This window comes from Vidua chalybeata, chromosome 6, assembly GCF_026979565.1.
Source record: "Vidua chalybeata isolate OUT-0048 chromosome 6, bVidCha1 merged haplotype, whole genome shotgun sequence".
NCBI classification, from domain to species: Eukaryota; Metazoa; Chordata; class Aves; order Passeriformes; family Viduidae; genus Vidua; species Vidua chalybeata.
Window position 1 is genome coordinate 4,574,730 of NC_071535.1, and position 20,509 is coordinate 4,595,238.

Below are 20,509 nucleotides of genomic sequence, written 5' to 3' on the forward strand. Positions count from 1 at the left end.
TCCTTTTGTTAAAGAAATTTTTCCTGATATCCAACCTAAGCCTGCCCTGGTGCAGCTTGAGGCTGTTTCTTCTTGTCCTAGCATTTGTTACCTGGGGAAGCTGTAGGGGAGCCCCAGGGAAACGAGTCGGAGATAAAATAACACATTTTAAGCAGAGTTTTTGGGGGATTCCAGCTTTATTAATAGAAACAGGCACCAGTGGGCTTTATCTGGGGACTCTGAATGGATCCAGATCCAGGTGAGATCCAGAGGATGGAATTTGCTGTTTCAAGGGGGCAAAACAAGTGTTTTGGAGCACTTGTGCTTGCTCCAAAAGTGAGGCTTTGCACCACAAAACCACACACCCACGATGATTTCTGTAGCTTAGGCAGGAGAAATGAGACCACCTCACACCTCCCTTGTGAAGGCATTTCCCTGAGCCAGCAGGAACCCACAGCCTGTGGGATCTGAAGCAAACCACCAGCAGCCAGCAGGTAAAAGCCTCAGAATCAATTTTTGGGGATGTGATGGCTTGGAAGAAGCTGGAGCTGAAGCCACGGTGCTCATAACCTTGCTAAAGGCAATAGAGCTACACCAGGTTTTCAGCTGAAGAAACCTTCACTGAAGAATGATGTTTCTATATTTAGATATTTTCCATTAATGTCTGCAAACACTTGTATTCCTCAGGAGAACCAGGAAACCATCATTTTGTCAGGCTGAACACACAGCAGAAAGATCTTGCTGTGTCCTGAGCAGTGAGAGGCTCTCAGTGGAAGGTGACAGATTCACTCAGAGGTACAAACTGAACTCAAAGTGCAACAACAACAAAACCAAAACAACAAAATTACAAAAACCAAAACAAACAAAAATTAAAACCAAAACCCACAAAAACCAACCAAACAAAATAAAACCAAAACAAACATGCCCCCAAACTAAAACAAACAAATATACCCCAAAACAAAAAACAAAAACCCACAAAAAGCAAAACAATTTTTTAAAATCACCAAAAAAAATTAAACACCAAAAAAATTAAACACCAAAAAAAAAAATCCAAAAAAAAAAAAAAAAATCACCCAAACTAAAAGGAATTAAGTTGCAGGACAAAACCTGGAGTTGTCATTTGCTCTGTCCTTTCCCTGCCCATCCTCCCTCACACCAAGCTCAGTGGATAAAGATGTCTACATGGCACCACAGAGGACTGCTGTGCTCTGTGCCAGTTTAAGCTGTGATTTCATGTGGTGCTCAGTGCTGCAGGGGCACCCCCGTGTGCTAATCCCACCATGTAAATATGTAAATAGTGCTGTGTAAATAACAGGATTAGGGATGGGGGGGTCTGTGGCTCCCATCTCTTGCCAGAGCAGGAGGGAGAGGCACTCAGGAGCCTCTGCCAAGTGTTTTCTCCCACTGAGGCTCACTTTCTGCTCTGCTTTTGTGATCACAGCTGATTGTCAAGGCAGGAAGGCCTTTCTAGGACAACTCCTTTATTATTAATGTGTTGCCTTCACGTGATCAGTCAATGTCACCATCCAACAGCTCCAAAATGCTGCCAAGAGCCTTTGCCAGCCTGGAAGGAGAGAGCTGCTAGGAAGGTGGACAGGCTGTCACCAAGCAGTGCTCCTGTGCTGGGCCATGGTGGGGCAAGAACCCAGGCACAGAAACTCTGCCAAGCATCAGGGTAAAACCCCCTGGGATGAGCTCTGCCAGCCCAGGCACCTGCACTGCAAAGCCATCCAAGGCACCTGCAGGATGAGGTGCTGGCTGTGATCTGGAAAAAATCAATCTCTTGGGAAGATTCAGCATCTGGGCAAATGCACAGGGATAGGGAAAGGATGTTGGGAGGAAACCTGGTGGGTCAGATCCTACACACAAAGCAGGGCGACATAACCCCACCCATAGAAGCTTCGGGAGACTGACACATCACAGAACCATTAAAGTTGGAAAAGCTCTCAAATGGAGTCCAACCATTCCCCCAGCACTGCCAGGGCCACCACGAACCTCTGTCCCCAGGTGCCACATCCACACATCTCTGAAATCCCTCCAGGGCTGACAACTCCACCACCACCCATTCAGTGATTACATTTTGCCCTTATATCCAATCTAAATCTCCCCTGGTGGAACTTGAAGTTGTTTTCTCTTATCCAAATTCAAGCATTTCTTCCTGAAATGAATCCAAACTGCATCTCCAGCAGCATTCACCTCAAAATTGCTCTCATACTGAGCCAGGCTAGAGAGTCAGTTTAGCAACACAAGACTATTTTAAAGGGGAAAAAATACCCAAAATGCTGCAGAACACACTGCATATAACAAGTTTGCTCCCTGGCTTGCTGCAGAACAGCTCTTCTGCCCCTGGGTGCACAGGTGTTGAACCAATCAGTATAAAAATGAAGACAAGAAAGTGGTGATTTATCAAGTGAGGTCAGTCAAATCAGTCCAGATTTAATGACCATGACCTGTGAGTGGACAGGACAGAACAAGACAGATGAAGGCAGATAAAGAGTTTACAATACCTCTTAACAAAATGCTTTCCCCAGGAGAAGGGCTGTGGGCAGAGGACTTTTTTTTTCCAAACCACCAAAAAAAAAAAATCCCCTAACAACCAAAAAAACAAACAAAAACCCACAAAACAAAACAAACAAAAAAAACAACAACAACACAAAAAACACCAGCAGAGACACTAATTCAATTATTCGATTTTCATTGGAAAAAGCTGTTGGTGTTTTCTTCCAGAAGCATTCAATTCAACCCCACTGCCTGGGAACAGAGCAACCAACAGGCCAAGAGTTAAGAAAACATTTAATTTCAGCTTTATTTTCTAGACAAACCCAGCTGGACCATCACAGATGATGTATATTGGGGAGCAGGTCTGTTATTATGGGCTACAGTCTCTTAACTCAAGTCCTGTGAGGACTAAGAGGAGCCAAAGGGAACACAACTGAGTCCACTCAGCTCATTTCTAGTCTGAGCTCCTGCTTCTTCCCCATCCTTGATCCCCCTCCTGCAGCACCCCTGGTCCCAAAGCTCCCAAAAAAGCCCCATGAGCAGCATTCTCCCACCTGCTCAAGAACCCCAGCCATGAGCAACTCCAGCAGAAAATGTTCCTTGCAGAGCTTTACTGCCACAGCCCTGCTTATCTGAACCCACCTCCCCCGAGCCAGGAGGGCAAACTGCTTAATCCTCAGATTAAAACAAACAGAAAGTCATTAAAAACTTCCACTCACACAGCCCAATTACATTTCAATAATAGCAACTGGGGGAGTTTATCTGTTGTTTTCGTTCAAGCTTGGAGAAAGCTACAACATTGAAGTGATATTTAAGTGAACTCTTTTTTTTTTTTGGACAAATGAAAAATCTAATACAGTTCAAAATTCAAACAAAGCCTGGTGAGAACAGGAACGAAGGTGGGTCAGACTAAGAAATACCTGCTGGAGGCAGAACATCACAAAGAACAGAGAGCCTGGAGAAGGGAAGGCTCCAGGGAGACCTTAGAGACCCTTCCAGTGCCTAAAGGGGGTCCCAGAGAGCTGGAGAGGGAATTTGGACCAGTGCACAACAGGACAAGAGGGATGGCTTCCACCTGACACAGGGCAGGGTTAGATTGGAGATTAGGAAAGAATTCTTGCCCATGAGTGGAGTGAGGCTCCTGGCTTTGGTTGTACAGAAAAACTGTGCATGTCTGTATCAAACACTTCCAGAAGAGAGGAGGAAAAAAAGAAAAAAAGTTGGGTTTTATAGAAAAAATTAACACTTTTTTCACCATTTTCTGCTACAAAGGAAAAGGAGGAATGGGCCACCACCTGCTGTGAAGAAGATAGAGGTCAACACAGAGCAGTTCCCATTTCAATGGTAGCAATAAAGAAGATGCAAGAGGAAAGTGTGTACCAAAACCATTTAATAATTCATTCTGCATGTGCTCTAAGTCTTATGGTTCCTTGCCAATTTAGTTGAGATCCAAAGAGCTGGTGAGGAACTATAATATCAGGCTAGTTAACCATGCTGGGTTAAGTGCCTGTTTTATTTACACCTCTGCATCCTAACTTAAATTTTTAACAGGGTTGTAGAGATTTAATGAGGCAGATCTTAATCCATACAGTCAAGGTCCAAATAGCAATCCCCTTCAGAGCCTTAATTTCTGGGAAAAATACCTTCACATCCAATAAAAAATAAGAGAAGGTTCCTTGTGCTGTGCCACAGCTCAGAAGAAAAATGGGGAGTTGAAGCATCTTTTATAAATTTATGTAAATGGCTACAAGTTCTGAAGTATTCAGGAGGAATTTCTTCACAGAAAAGGTGATTAAACATTGGAAGGGGCTGCCCAGGAGGTGGTGGAGTCACCATGGCTAAAGGTGTTTAAGAAAAGACTGGATGTGGTCTGGTTGACACAGAGGTGTTTGGTCAAAAGTTGGACTCAGTCTTGAAGGTTTTTTCCAACCTAAGCTGTTCTGTGGTACACAAAATAGTTCACAGCAGGCTGCAAATGCACATAAAACTCCAAATTCTGCCAGCTGAGAGCCATCCTAATTAATTGGGAACACTCCACACTCAAGAGCCACTCGGTTAAGGCCTCCTCCTCTGGAGCAACTGATTTTAAGTTGCCATTTTCAGAGCTATTGGCTGCTCCTGACACCACACACCAGGCACAGCAGCTCCTGCTTTAATCAGAGCTCTGAGCACCCTCCAGAGCCAGCAGCTCTCCTGACCCCTGAACTGTGTGAGCAGCTCACTCCCAGCAGGAGAATAGGCTGCAAGAAGGAATCGTTCCCTGGGAGGGTGTGAGGGGCTGGCACAGGGTGCCCAGAGGAGCTGTGGCTGCCCCTGGATCCCTGGCAGTGTCCCAGGCCAGGCTGGAAGGGGCTTGGAGCAGCCTGGGATAGTGGGAGCTGTCCCTGCCATGGCAGAGGGGTGGGATGAGAAGGTCTTTGAGGTCACTTCCATCCCAACCCCTTCTGTGGTGCCACGATTCTCTGCTGTCCAGGCAGGGTGGTGGCACACAAGAGAACCAAATCTTGAGTTTTCAGATACAGACTCACCCTCACCCACAGTGACAGGACCAGAGTCTGGTGTGCTCTGCCCAGCAGGTTCCAGCTGGAAACTGCAAGGACTCTGCAGAAGATGGAGCATGGCACGTGTCCTGCCACTTCAGAAAGTCCCACCTGCCAAACCCTGCCACACTGGGGATGTGCAGCCACCTCTGCCAATACCATGGCAGATGTTACAGCACAGGAATCAAGTTGAAAAGGAATCTGGTTCCTTTCCAAAGAGTCACTTTTTGAAGGGTGTTGGGAGGCTCCCACAATGATCCTCAGTAAGCCAGCTCTGGACCAGAAGCTCTACAGAGAAAGCTGCAGTGCTCAGCTTGCTAGGGAGACAGACAAATTCTAGGCACAGAGACAAAATACATAATCAATTCCCCCAGACAAGCAAGCTTTATCCTCTGCTGTGTCCTGTCCCCATATCCTATAATCCCTTTATAGGATTTCTCTGACTAGGAAGGGCAAGTAGAACCCAGCTCACCAAGGAGTCAAGGCAGGAGGAAATCTGTCACCCAGCTCATCTCTCCAGAGTCCACCAGAGAGGAGGATAAGCTCATCTAGACATATTTTCATTTTGCCTGTGCAATTTGATTTTTAAAACAGTTTTGCATCCAAGCCAGGTAGGTGAATACACAGATGCAATTAACCACAGGCAGTTTGGCACAGATGGTCCCCAAGAAACAGAGTGAGCTGAGCAGCAGGGGTTTATATTTAATGATGAGCCAGGCCTTCAGTGAGGCAAGACAGCAGGACCCCACTGAAGGCAGCAGAGCTCACTCAGCTCCTTCACTTCTTCCAACAGTGAGCCAGGCAACAGTGAGCCTCTCCCCAAAGGGCCAAGATCCCTCATTAGGGACCCAATCATGTGCCTGCAACAGCATCCCCCAAAAACCTGAGTATCCTGGCTGGAGCTCCATGTAGCTTTAAAGGAAAGCACCCCCAGATATCTTGGATCTGGCAGCATTTAGATATTCTGAGAGTAAACACCAGGAACTGTAATTTCAGGAGCTAAGCTTCCAAATGCCACTCCACCATGAGGATGTGATACCCCCCAATTGCCATTAAGCAAAAAAAAAAAAAAAAAAAAAAAAAAAAGATGTTGAGAGAGCAGAGTTGTAGCTCAAAAACCTTCCTTTGTGCTTAACTGGGGCAGCACCATCCCCAGGCAGAAAGCCTTTCCCCAAACGATAATTGTAATTGTCCCATTCCACAAGATGTGGATTCATGCTCCCCAGCACCAGGGAACCTTCTGGCTCCCTGCACAGAGGTTTATGCTGAGCAGAAGAGATTCAGACCACAAAAGCTGTGCCAGTTGTCAAATGCACAAAGAGCCCCATGTCCCTTGGAGAACAGGCACCTGCAGAGCCAAGAAACCCAGATTTCCACTCGAGTCCTCATCACTGAGGGCACCTGGCCCCAGCTACACATTTGCCTTTAGAGGAGCCCAGAGCAGAGAAAACAGAGCGCAGTAGGAACCCAAGAAAGTTGCATCAGTCCTGTATTGGAGCAGAGATATGTATGTTTTTTTTATATGCCTGTGCAGAAGGTCTCATTAAATTGAGAGAGACCAATGCTCAGCTGAAACTGAAATCCCTCTTATCTTCCCATGCAGAAACCCAGGCTTCTAAAGGAGATCCCAGAGGGCCATAAAACACTTTAGCCTCCTGAATCACACTGCTCTTGCTAAGCAGAGACCTTATTTCCCAGCCTGAAGGATCAGGTTTTCCCCACACACATGACCTTTCCTTCCCATGCTGCCACTCTCCCATCAGTACCACATCCCTGCCTTGCCAGAGACATCCAAGATTCATCCTGGCAAGGGCAAAATGCTGCAGTTGGAGTCCCAGAGAGCTCAGGGAAGGCTTCAAAGCCAGCAGCAAGCCAGGCACATGCAGTGGGGAAGACTCCCAGCTTCTGCTGCCCTCTAAACTTAACAGGAGTGAGAGTTATTGCTTCCTGCAGAGAAAAGATGCTGATGAGCTGTTGTCTAGAGCACCCCACCTCTACTCAGAGGAGAAATACCATCTGGCAGTGCCACCCCTGGAGAGCTGCCAACCTTTGCAGTAAAATACTAAGGCAAGAGAAGGTCAAGATAAAGGAAGGGGAGCAAAAACAGGCAGAAAGATTAATTCCTGCCAGGTGGTATCAGCCCAGACACTGGAGCACAGAACTGGATGGATGAGCAAGCAGAGAGGAGTTCAAGTAGGAAAAAGAGCAAGGAACAGTTCTCTGCAGGAAAAATCGTGGTTGAGGTGAATAGAAGGCAGATCAGAGCTGCAGACCAGCTCCAGGGCAGGATCTGCTTTGCCTCAGCACCCCTTGGTGGGTGTTCCCTGGCACACTGGATGCACACACCAGCATTACAGGCATGCAGAGCCAGAACCTGCTGCAACAGCAACACCAGTGCTGCTCCCTAGCCAGGAAAAAACCCAGCCCCATCCACCACAGCCACTGGAATTTCAGGCAGCCTCCAGGACACTGTTCACTGCTTGCTTCCTGTGCCTCCTGGGAGAGCACAGGCTGTCCAACACCTTTATTGGGAACAGCAAGATGTGCACACAGGCGTGAGCCAAACAGACAAACTGGGGGCTGTCAGGGCAGGGCTGGCACTCCACAGGAGGCCACCTGCCCCTGGGGCCCAGGGGTACCTTCAGACTCCAGGCGGTCCAGCCCGTAGGTCACAGCTGTGCTGGTCTTCCTGGCAGGGGGAACAGCAGTTCTCCTGGCAGAGGAGGCCACTGATGCTGGAGTTACCAGGACCACAGTTCTGCTGGCTGGCTCCTCTGTCTGTCCAGCTGGGGTAGAAGACATCCCACCAGGGGCTGGAACAGCTTTCTCACTGGTGACCAGGATCCCATCTGTGAGATCTACAGGAGACAGGAAACAGCAACCATTCAGCCTAACAAGATTCTATAAAAGCCCAAGAAACTCATTAATGGGAGTTTAACTCAAAGGAAGTTACTAAACTTTTGCTTCCTTTGAGATGTGACTCTGCTGTAATGAAACTTTCTCCTCCAGGGCAGCCAGCAAAGAAGGTTCCCCTTTAATGATGGGGGGAACCCTTAAAGGTTTTAATTCCACTGCTTTAAGGACTACTCATCACCACACCCTTGCAAGATCAGAGCACCAAGCCACCAGTTAAAAACTGAGCCAAGTGACAGATCTAACAGTTCATTATAAAGATAAAACTTGGTTGAATTTTATTATAATAATTAAATCCCAGAAGCAAATTCAATTAGTGGAAACTGCCAAAAGAACCTTCTCCCCCTTACAAACAGACCCTAAATTTAGAGATACAATGTAAACAGCTTTTTTTTTTTATGCTCTGCAACACAAGAATTGCCAGAAAAGCTGCCCAGCAGCATTTTCATTCCAATGGTCCCCCCACTACTACAGAAACATACTCCAGCTCAAAGTCAGCCTCGTGCTGAGGGAGCCCTTGCTACACTCCTGTCAGGAAGACAGGCTCCAACATGGACATGCCAAGGTGACACCAAAGCAGCAGGCAGCAGCTACCAGAACATGCTTAAAGCAATTCTGCATGAGCTACATCAGCCTGAGAACAACCCACCACTCCTCAGTGGAGGCGAATATCACTGCAGGAGGGTGTCCTGCCCCCACCATGGCTCCCGTGGAACCCTGATGAAACATTTTCATCCTCTGGACTGAGCACCAGCAATCTGTGGCTGCCTTGGGTTCCAGAACTAAGAACTCTCCCTCCATAAATCAAAAATTGTTTGAGTGTCTAAAGCTAAAGGCAGCTTGCTAGCAAGCACAGGTAGGGAGCTGGTTTGGTTTGGGGTGGCTATTTTTAACCTCTACTCCACTTATTTGGGGCAAACAAAATCCATATGCTGGCAAATTCCAACATCTCATGGCATGAGCAGAAAGCAGTAGCAGGTTTAGAGGCAGAGAGGGTAGAAGGTTAGCAAAAAAAAGTCACTTAAATTTGGGTGTTGCATTGAGAGTGGAGTGTGACACTGGTTTCAGATGTACCATCCCATCCTGTGTGGAAGTGAGTCCTTGAAGCAGAATCCTACCTTCTGCATCCACAGGGCTCCCCGTGGAGGAAGCACCAGTTGCCAGCAGCACCTCGGTGGCGCTGGGAGCCGTCAGCATCTGGGTGTCCTCCCCGCTGTTCTCCTGAGGAAAGCTGGCAGCCCCTGCCCCCTGGGTGGCACCAGGCACCTCTGTCACAGCTGACAGAGCAGCATCAGCCTCCTGGGCAGCTGTTGTCGCCTCCTCAGTGGCACCTACAGCAAGAACACCAGTCAGGGCAGGCTCACAGGACAGCTGACAGCAGCAGAGCACACATCTGAAGCAATACAAAAGGAATAGAACTCCATGCTTTAAAAACTCCAGAGCCACAGGGCCAGCAGCAGGTCCAGCCTCCAGTGTCCAGCTCCCAGCTATGCAGAAGGGTTTATTTTTGTTGCACAAGTCTTAATAGACAGTGTTGTTTCCCCAACATCTGGGGAACAGCAGAGAGGCAGCCTGCTGACAAGTCAAGTGCTTCGAAATTAATCTAGAAATTAATCAGTCAGGTTGCAGCACCAGCCTGCAATTAGCTTCTTTTCTTTTACAGCAAAAATTAGGTCTTTTGGATGCAGTGAAGGAAAATCATCCTTTTGCATCTGCAGCCAAAGAGGAAAGAATAAAGATGCCCAGCAATTAAAAAATCCTCATCAACCTAGAAGCATGTCATTGCCCAACACCTGACCAGCTTTTTTTTTTTAGCATTCCTTTTACATTTTAAACACCAAGTAGGAATACTGTCATGAGGCTGAAGGTGCCACCCCTGGAGGTATGTGCAGGGCAAGGTGACAGCATCAGCCTGTGGCAGGCTGTCCAGGAGGAGTTCTGCCTGCAGGTAAGAGCTGGGACAAGCACTGGGCAGCCACAGCTTCACCATGGGGTGAGGAGAACACAGCAGGAGTTGCTGTTAGAAGTGCCAGCAGCTCTCTGCACAGACCTCCAGACCTGAGCATCCTTGAAAAGGCATTTGAGACATCAGTGGCTCAGAGGCTGCTGGCACAGCTCACTTTAAATCCCAGAAATGGGAGGCAAGTGTCTGTAACAGGCAAGTTTTACCTTTCCATGAACTCTCCGGAGTAGGAGAGAGCTCAGGCTGGGTATCTGCCACCACAGCAGCCTCCGGCTGTGACGGTGGGACGCTTTTCTCCTCCTCTGCTGTGACTGCACTTATGTTTTCCAGCGAGCCAAGATCAGCTGTGCCTGCCTCTGACAGGTTCCCAGCGTGGAAAGCGGCACTGCTGCCTGGGGAAGTTGCTGGCAGCTCCTCCCCTTGCACTGGCACTGTGCAGTTGCTCTCCTTGGCAAGCTCAGGCGCTGGTGGAGGGGACACTGGGGAGGGCACTGCTCTTGTGGCATCCTCTTCCTCCCCCACACCTTCCTGGGTGGTCTGGGATGGTTCTGTTGTCCCCAGCTCCTCTGTCACCTCCTCATGAGACGTGCTTCCCCCTTGACTGATGTCCCCCAGTTTTGTGTCATCCCAGTCAGGTGGCACAGTGTCCATAGGGGGGATGGTGACAGTGCCAGCCGTAGTGGGCAGCTCCTGTTGTGTGACACCTGTCCCTGCTTGTGGGGGAAGGAAGGCCTCAGTTGCCACAAGGGGATGTTTAGCAGCCATAGATGTTGGCGGAGCCAGGGATTTCAGAGGGCTCCCTGTGCGGGCTCTCAGCATTTCCAGCCCAGAGGTCACACCTACAGCCTGGGGACTTGGGATGACAGGGTGGTCACTTGCTGCTTCCCAGCTGGGAGAGCTGGGGCTCAGTGTGGGCTGGGGCACAGCTGAGGGGTGTGAGCTGCTCTCTGCTTCCTCCTCCTCCTCCACAGTGGCCTCAGAAAGGGCGTTTGCTGAGGGGCCAGCAGAGCTGGGCTCCACTGCCACACCACTCTCTGTTGTGGCCTCACCAACGGGGCCACCAGACTCCTCCTGGACCGGAGGGCTCAGCGTGGTCACAGCTGTGGTCAGCATGGCCCCGAGTGCTTCATCCTCATCCAGCTGTGGCTCAGTGGGAGCCAGCTCCTCCTCATGCCCAGCAGGCAGTGCCCCAGCAGAGGGGTGACCCCCCAGGCCCTGGCTGCTGGGCACGACACGGCTCGGGCTGGCAGGGAGCACTTCTTCTGCAGTGAAAGCTTCATCTAAGGGTGTCCCAGATGGCTGTGCTGACACTGCACATGGCTCTTCAGAAACTGGCCGCTCAGAAGGGCCCAGATTGTTTTTCAAGTCCACCACTGCTGTCCTTTCATCTTCCAGCCCATTCCCTGCCCAGGGGCCATGCTGGACCTTTGTCACATCCACCTCCTCCAGAGGCTGAGCAAGGCATGGCAGGCTGGAGGACAAGAGCAGGATGCTGCAGGTGACCACACAGATATTAAATCCTTTTGATCTCCTCATGGCTGGGAGGAGATGTGCCCAGAAGCCTGCAAGGCTGACAAATCCAGAGACCTGGAAAGGGAAAAAGGAACCAAGATTACACATACCCATAACCAACCACAGACCCGGGGCCTTAAATAATGGGAGACCAAGTCTATGGCCAGTTGTGAGCAGACCCCCCCCCTCCTACACATTTCAAGCAATGAATTCCCCCATCTGTTTTACTCTTCTCAGCCTACCCTACCTGAAGATGCCAGACAAAAACCAAATGTTGATCTGAATCCCAGGACAGACCTTGCCCAGCTCTCACACCCCAGCAGCAGAGTGCTACGCTCTACCCAGCAGGCATCAGACCTGCAAGCAATGGTGTGGATCACCCTGTTTGTCCTGAGCCAAGTCCAAAAATTATCCTTGTCAGGGCCATGAAGTCTCAGGTTTGTTCTGGCCAGCCCCGTTCTGTGCATTGGCACAGGAGGAGACCAAGGAACCTGCACAGAGAACAGGATGGGTCTGTGGGGGACAACCCAGCACCAGAGCCACACCAGGAGGCTTTAGGGCTGCATCATGTCCTGGCTGAGGTCCTTGGCCCCACAGGGGAAGCTCCAGCCCAGAGAGCAGCACTGCTGCATTAGCACAGTGCCCGTGCTGCACTGCACCACGGAGGCACTTCCAGAAAGTTTCATGTCCAGAACCACCGTGCAAGCTGAGGGTTTCCAAGAGAGCGCTGAACCTGTGGGCCAGCAGTGATGCAGCCAGCTGACAGCCTGCCCTTGGCAAGCTCTGCTGCCTCCAGGCACACAGCTCCAGCTCCCAGCCACCTCCCTTGGGCACGTGCCTCAGTCCTGGGCTTGCCACTCCACCACTCCAGAGCAGGAGAGCATCCCTGCCAGTGCCACACAGCAAACATCCCCCTGCCACAGCAGATCTGGTGTGCTGCTCCGGAGGCAGCTGCCCAGGGGCACAGGCAAGCCCTACTGCAAGGGCCTCCAGCCATCAGCAGCTCCAAGTTCTTTCTCTCACGTGTTCCTCCAGTTCTGGGACCCCCAACATGGGGAAGAGCTTGACCTGTTGGGGTAAGTCCAAAGAAGAGCCACCAAGAAGATCACAGGGCTGGAGCACCTCTGCTATGGACACAGGCTGAGAGAGATGGAAGGTGGAGAAGAGAAGGCTCCAGGGACACACTGGAGCACCTTCCAGTGCCTCAAGTTCCAAGAGAGCTGGAGGGGGACTTTGGACAAGGGCATGGAGTGACAGAGCGAGGAGGAATGGCTTTCACCTGACAAAGAGTAGGTTTGGATTAGATATTAGGAATAACTTATTGACTGAAGGTGGTGAGGCCCTGGCACAGGTTACCCAGAGAAGCTGTGGCTGCCCCTGGGTCCCTGGAAGTGTCCAAGGCCAGGCTGGATGGGGCTTGGAGCACCCTGGGATAGTGGAAGGTGCCCACAGCAAAGGGTGGAATGAGGTGAGATTTTATCATTCCCAAGTGAACTGCTCTTCCCTTTGGGCTGCAGGAATAACAAATATCAGTAAGGAAAGAGGTTGGGGTTGGTCAGAACCACGCCTCAGTCTTCCAAAGAACAGCAATGGTCACCCTGTGCAGTCTCCCTGCTCATGGGCACCAGGATAAATCCCTGAACTTGCCACACTCCTCATTTCCCCACCCAAACAGCACATCCAGAAGTATTATTCACATTTGTACCCAGAGAGTGCAGCCACACAGCTCAGAATTAACCACTGCAGGCTCCAGCATCTGGCTTAGCCTTCAGGGCACACTGAGTCACTTTTTCCATTCTCCCTGAAGCCTCATTCCCAGTTGTTTGAGCTGCTGGAATAATTCCCCATCACAGGCCACACACATGCACCAGGTGCTCAGGGACAAGCAGAAGCCACCAAAAAGCTCTTCACCAGCCTAGACACCTTCCATTTTATTTTTAGCATCTTCTATCTCTGAAGGATGGGTGGCCACCCATCTATTTTCTCTATTCCCTCCCTAAAAAAAAAAGCTGAAAACAGACAATATTTAGCTCTTTTCCCAGGCTAATTCTTTATGCACTTTTGTAATTAGAAAGAATTAAGAATATATTATGCAAGTTAAATTGTTAGTGCCTAACTACATGCATCTGCCTCACCATGCAGATGAATATAAATCACGTTTACCTCAACATCCCTTTAGCAAGTGCCTGTTATGAGCAGGCATATTGAAACATCAAGAAGTTGAGTTTTCTCTACTTAAAAAATAGTTTGGCTTTAAATACAACTTTTCAAGAAGTCAGGAGCATTTAGGTGGCACAAATGCTTTCAGCAGTGCTTAAACATAAACAGAACTCCAGCTGCACTTGAAAAGCACTTCTCTTGCAGTAAAATACATTATACATATGTATATACACATCTGTACAGATATTTTGTAGCTTTCTAGCTCTAGGCTCTCAAATAGCCCACAATATTCAGGACATGGTTAGCAGAAGAACCAAAATGCTCATCTCCTCCCAGCAATGCTCCATATTTAAATACTCCATATTTACTAGACCCTTTCCTCCTTCTGGGTGGTAGATAACATGGGCACTCAATACCAGCCTGATAAAAGAGTTCCTGGGGCCCTTCAGGGCACTCCATATTGTTTCTACCAGTCTGAAAAGCCCTACTTGTCATAATCCTACATTTCTATAGGGCAAAAAAAAAAAAAAATCATATTGGAGAGTTATTTGCTCAGGAAATCCACAACAGGCAGATGTAAGCTAACCTAGACCTTCACACTGAGTGAAAGCAGGAGGTAGTGGCACAGAGCTTGCTGCAGGATAATGGCACAGGTTCACACTTCAAAGAAGATTAGTCAGGGCTTAAGATCTACTTAGCTTTAGGAAGAGGCTGGATTAGAGAGTGTATGAACAGCAGTGACCTGGCTATCTCCTTAAGCAGAGTTTGACACCTTGCTGAAGCACTTCCACTGAATGCAGAAGCTGCAGGTATCTGGCTGCAGAGCAGCCTGTTCCTCAAGCTGCACCAGGTTACATTTATCCTCCCATCTGGCTATTTTTACAGCCAGCCTGCTCTCCAGCCCCAGCCAGGCTGGAACACGCTGCCCTGACCAAGCACCTCCTCTGTAGTAAGCCTGAGCTTTCCTGTGACCAGCTTGAAGGTAGTAACTCAATATTTCATGCTGCAGGAACTCCTTGTCCCCAGATTTCACCTGGCATCCTCAGAGCTGAAGCCCTGGAGGCAGCTGCCAAGCACTGGCCAAGCTCTCAGTGGAAAACTAACCCTTGCTTCCAATAGGAAGCACACACTGAGGGCAAGAGACAGTGCCAGCTACTTCCCCTGCACTCAATAACAGCAAATCCCAGGAGATGCAGTTCCTCCAGCCGCAAAGGCAGCGCAACTGCAGCCAGCCAGGGAGCTTTATCTTCAGCATGGAAAATAATAACTTTTCTTTTAACACCTGGTAGGCTGGAAAAAAACACACAAAGGACTGCTAGGCTGAAAACGGGCCAAAACTGGACAACTCCAGGAGCTGCCCACAAGAATAAGAACCATCTACCTCTATGGGGAAGTCAGGAAGCTGAGGGACAATAAATATAAATTGGTCACCAGCTGAGGCAGTCTCAGACTCAGTTGGATCTTTCTGAGCCAGGCTGCTTGCCTGCTCCATACAATTAGCACTTGCAGTAGTTATTAAACCATTAACCCCTCTGAATTCTGGGGACTTCTTTCAGATCAGCTCTTGGGGGGGGCAACAAAAGGCAGCTCAGAAGGAGCCCCAGCCTGTTATGGTCACTCCAGCAGGGCAGGTTTGCAGGGGACCGGCACAGAGCAGAGCAGATGTCTCTCCTTCAATAGCTGTTCCTTGCATGGACCAGTGGTTTGTGGAGACATGCTGCAAAGGATTAAGCTCCCCCTCTGTCCCAGCTGTGTGCAGCTACTCCCGCTCAGAGCTTTTTAAGAGCTTCACCCAGCCAGCTTACTGAGAGAAAACAACTCCCTTCCTCCCCCCACACCCCAAAAAAAAAAAAAATTAGCTGTTATTTTCTGTCTTCGACAAGCTATGGCTATGTTTCTACCCAAATTGTTGAAACAGTGTGGAAAAAACAAGCACCAAGTTTTAAACTCCCTTGAGTTAATAAGTCTGCTCTAACAATTCCTCTGACACAGGGAGGACGCTCACACTGGAAAGCTGAAGTGGCTGCATGCATCATAAAGCAGAGAGAACAGGTCAGCCCCAGCCAAATCTGTCTTGCCTTTGAAAAGAGCTTCTCATACCTCCAAGCACAAGCGTGGTGTCAGCCTGGGCTGCCTGAACAGTCCTGGGTGTGCTCAGCTCCGAAATTCACTGAAAATTCGAAATTCACTTAAAATTCGTAAGGGAACCGGACAAAAAAAGCAGCAAATCTTTTAATGTGAAGATTTAGCCAAAACATACAACTCAAACAACTACCAGCCGTCAAGTGCTCTGTTAAAGGGTGCTAATGTATGCCATCCAAGCCTCATTACTTGTGCTGAATACAAAAGGTAGCAGATAATACACTGCAGAGCTCCAACTCCTACTTTTGTGCACAAGCCGAGAAAAATGCCTTCATCTCATCTCGCTTTATGTCCTTGCCCAGTTCAACCCCGAGTGAACTGGGGATCTGATGCCCTTCCAGCACACACTTCAGGTAAACAGACCTCGACCAGTTCGACCACCTCCAACAGCCCGGTGAAATCCCAGCAGTGACACAACTCTACGCCAGCCACCGACACAAAGTCAGGTGAGAAAAATTACGACAAGCACACATCAGAGGGGCACATCCTCACCTACCCTTGAGGATGCATCCTTAAAAGCAAACAAATGAGAGATTAATATTCTGTATGGCCAGCTTCCCACCAGACCCAGTGAGGCACCTTAATACATAATACATCACCTCCACTTCCAGCCTCGGCATTCCAGCTGGAGTTCTTTGAGGAGCCAGGGACATGACATGTTTTAGGCATTATTCCCCCAGCCATCAAGCGATCATTTGCTTTGTTCGGAACTGCACACGGACCACCTATGGAAATCCCTACTTGGATTTGCCAGTAAAAGCTGCATAGTTCTCCGTGGCTTCTGACCCGTGCCAGGTCCCCGGCACCACAAAAGTCTAAGGTCTAGCGAATTCCTGAGGGATTAAGACAGGAGGAGGGGGGTGCTGAAGAATGAGGCCAAAGGGTGCAGCAGTTTCCAAGCAGCAGAAGGACAGAAACGCCGCTCCCCAGCCTGCCTGGGAGCAGAGGGACAGCACTCGGGTTCCAATCAGCAAGAAACGCTCACCGATTTCAGCGCCTCACCTAACGCTGACAGAAACACCACACAGGAGAGCTGGAGGAGCGTGAGTCCCTGCAGGTGAAGGTTTAAGGGCAGATTAAATGCACCTTGTCGGGCGCTTTTGGATTGGGCAGAACCTGCGTGGGGTCCAGAGAAGGGGATTAGCGCTGGCTCAAGGCTTGATTCCACCCAGCACGCCTGCTTGCCGGGCACAGATCCATCTCCCCGTCCTCCTTAGTCATATTTACAGGTGACTTTACAGCCCAGAATTGCATTCTTTCCCCACCGAGCAGGGGATCAAGTGCGAACAGCCGCCCGGGCATTCCTCCTGCCCAGGCCCGCAGCAGGACAGAGGGACAGCGGCAGTCACCCCCAAACCACCCCCGCGAGAAACACACACCCGCCCCAAAAGACTTCTCGAGGGAGCCCACCGGGACCCCCTATCCCGGCAGGACGGCACCTCCCGCTGCCCCTTCCCCATCCCCCGGGGCTGCAGGGACCAGCCAGCCGCTCGCCGGGAACAAAGAGCCGCGCCGAGGATGCGCTGCCCCGCGGGCAGCCGAGCATCGTCGGAAAAAGCCACAGATCAATTCAAAACGCGCAACGCCGGGGCAAACGCGGCACGGGGGTGCGATGCCGGCTGCGTGCGTGTGTGTCCCGGCCTCACCTGGCTCCCGCCGCCGCCGCCGCCCGGTGCCTCGGCGCCGCGCTCCCCCAGCCCCGCGGCCGCACGGGCGGAGCGGAGCGGGCCGCCCACCGGCGGGCGGTGTCGGGGGCCGGCCCGCTCCGCCCGACCGCCGGCCCCCGCCTGCCTCTGGTGGGCTTCGTGCTCCCCGACACCCGCAGCCCCCGGGAGGGGCCGCCCGCAGCCGCGTTTGGCGTTTGCTGCTTCTCCAAAGGGAAGTTGGAGCATCCAAGCGCTCGGCTCCCGCGCCCAACTCTTCCTCAGCGCCCGACCCGAGGAGGTGCTGCTCTTTGCTTACAAGGAGCTGTAAAAACAAGGCCTGAGGCACCCTTTAGTAGTTTTCCATCTATTACAGATTGTCCTCCGGTGTTTTCAGCTGCAGAGGTCACCTTCCCCTAATACACCCTCTGCAAAGGAGAACAACTTCTTAAATAACAACATCCGAATTAGAAGAGCTTTATTCAATTTTCTTTTTTCGATGCTTTGTTTTAAGCACCTATTTGGCCAGTACAGCGAAAGATAAACAGCTTTAATTGTGCCTTCCTCCTCCAATTTTTTTTTCCAATAAAACCCCCATAACTAACAAGAGAAGAAAACATTTAGACCATGAGGTCCTGGCTCACACACCAATTCACTTTGCCAAAGAGCAAGTCAGAAGCCCATACCTTGACTCCAAACCCCAAAGATGAGAGTGGTTCCGCTTCCTCTTGCTCCCCCAAGCCCAGTGCCAGGGCAGCACGGGGTCCCTGCTGCACACAGAGGGTTTTATACGCCCTCCCAGGCAGGGACTCATTCAGAGTGGGGCTGCAGCAGGTGCAAGGTGTTTCAGCTGGGCAGGGACAGGTGAGGAGAGACCAAAAATAATGATCTCTCACAGGAGGCAATGGCTGGGGTGGGGGGATTTTGGGGGGTGGAATTGCTAGGAAGGACTAGAGGGAAGGTGTAGGAGAGGTGAGTTAAAATCTTGACTTCCTGATGAACATGCTCTACCACACGAAGCTAATCAGTGAATCTTCCAGTTATGATAACAAACAACAAAATAAGCTTTTTTTCTACACAAAGGGAGATGTAACCTGCTGTCACAGGTCGTTCATCTCTTTAAATAAACAACAGAACTGGTGGAAGAAAATGAGATATTCCTTATCAACAAATGGTTCATTATTTTTTCTGTTCACTGTGCTACTGGTAATAACATTTATATTACTATCTTTGTGTCTCTAAACACAGCCCAAAGTTTTACCTGTTTAATTTTAGAGAAGCAGTGTGTTTTCTACTGGATTCCAACCAAACTGGATCCAACCCAATTCATTTGGTTGCAGCACTGTGCATCCAATATTAAAACTTTCAAAAGACAGATTTGTTGCAAGTTAGGGTAGTTTTTTTCAGGGAAATATTGCTAACCCCTGCATGAGTTGAAAATAAAGTGTCAAAGTGCCTGTATCAGCAATAAAGACAGCCAGTGACAAAAGGCATCAGAAAGAACTTCAGACTTAGGCTTGGGGGAGGAAATGGTCACTCAAAACAATGGAGAAAACCCCTTTTGGCTTTGCCTCTCTGAACTGTAAAATCCGGGGAAATTATTCATCAATCAATATTTCTAGTGCTGTGGCATCTTCATAAATAAAATAGAAATATGTGAAAAGAAAGGATGTTTCCTCTCTCCTCTAGGGGAGATGGGGTGGGAGGGAAGGAAGAGGTAAGAGCTGCATTTTTCATGTGTTTTAAACACCATTAACTCCTGGCTTAGGGACCCAAAACACTTCATAGATTCAACTTCTGTCCTGGCCAATTCATTTTGGCCAAGGGCTCTAGCTGAGAAGAGGGGGTGGCTCAGCCATGCAGGAGGTGCCACCTCCCAAGTTAATGGGGCAGCCAGATTGTCCAGGAGACCAAAATCAATTCTCCAGAGCAGCACTGCACCTTGTGGTGGCTCTGGGATTGATTCCCAAGCTGTTCAGTCATTTGTGTGTGGGGAAAGGGGCAGGAAAACAGGGACCACTCCAGCAGAAATCAGAGCCTTCAGGGATGAGTCCAGGGGCTGGGCTTCAGCAGCTGCACAGTTCCCCCCTAAGAGCTGACCTGGGATTCAGAACAAGGGATCTTCCAGTGGAAGTTGTCCCTGCCCATGGCAGGGGGTTGGAACGAGATGATTTTTTAAGTTCCTTCCAACACAAACCACTCTGTGATTCTATGACTGTTTTCAGTTCCATTTCTATCTACCCTTTACAATTATTGGGAAAGTTACTTAAAATGTAAAGCGTGTGTAAGAGATGATTTAGTGTTCTCCAAGGAGGCAGGGCACTTAATAGACTGGAGAGGTTTTCACTTCCCCCTTGCCATCGACTCCTAACCCAGACTGGCACTGTGTCCTCTCAAGGTTAAATATTTCACTTCTAAGCACTGGAACCAAAATAACTGGTTATCTGTGGTTTTTTTCCCTGCCTAAAATTGCACATTCCCTGTACGCTGCAAGTTTCTCTTCCCCGCATAACCTGCCAAAATCAGAGACTTCTGCGTTATCGACAAAAATATCTGCAGACTGAAAGAAAGAGGCATGATGAAAGAGGCAGAAATCAGAAATCACCAGAAAGCACTCTTTTGTTATTCCTTTCTATGGTTTGTTAGTTGGAAATACTGAATTTTATGTATGCCATGGAGCATACATGTAACCAAGCAAAACAGGCCCCACTTCCACAGCAAGTTAAGAAACATCCATTCCTCACCCCTCTCACCCTTGCTTTGGGGTTGAGACATTTCAGTACAATCCTCTATTGGTCTTGTCCTTCAGAACTTCTCACCTGAGGTGAAGTCAGAGACTAAATTTGGATGTAAGCAGGCTCATTCTTCCATGCAGGTAGCGTAGCTGGGAAAGAGTGGGACTCATCCCATTCCCAGCTCTGCCTTTTTAGAGGATTTTCAAGACTGAATTTCACTGCTCTCAGCCTCCACTTCTTCTGTAAAATAACAATACCTAATTTTTGTAAGAGCCTCTTATGAAATCTGTGTATTATTATAGCAGCTGGCTCTGTTGTACAAAGTAATGATACATCAGATTTCTTTCACAGGTGACATTCCTGTCGCAGCCTTATTGCAGAACCCAAAAAGTACCAACAGCACATCCTAATTAAGAGACTAGG

At 49.3% G+C, this 20,509-nt stretch overlaps 1 protein-coding gene across 2 annotated transcripts in view; it reads right to left on the bottom strand.

Moving 5' to 3' along the window:
* The window catches only part of ARMH4 (armadillo like helical domain containing 4), a 55,422-nt gene extending 37,987 nt beyond the window's left edge, over positions 1-17,435 (bottom strand). For both annotated transcript variants that reach the window (XM_053946713.1, XM_053946712.1), the window contains exons 1-4: positions 17,355-17,435; positions 10,101-11,481; positions 9,050-9,262; positions 7,658-7,876 (exon numbers count right to left, since the gene is read on the bottom strand). In XM_053946713.1, the coding sequence (XP_053802688.1) occupies positions 7,658-7,876; positions 9,050-9,262; positions 10,101-11,430 (1,762 nt within the window). In that variant the 5' untranslated portion in view covers positions 11,431-11,481; positions 17,355-17,435. The remainder of the gene's footprint in view (positions 1-7,657; positions 7,877-9,049; positions 9,263-10,100; positions 11,482-17,354) is intronic.
* Positions 17,436-20,509: the final 3,074 nt, after the last annotated feature.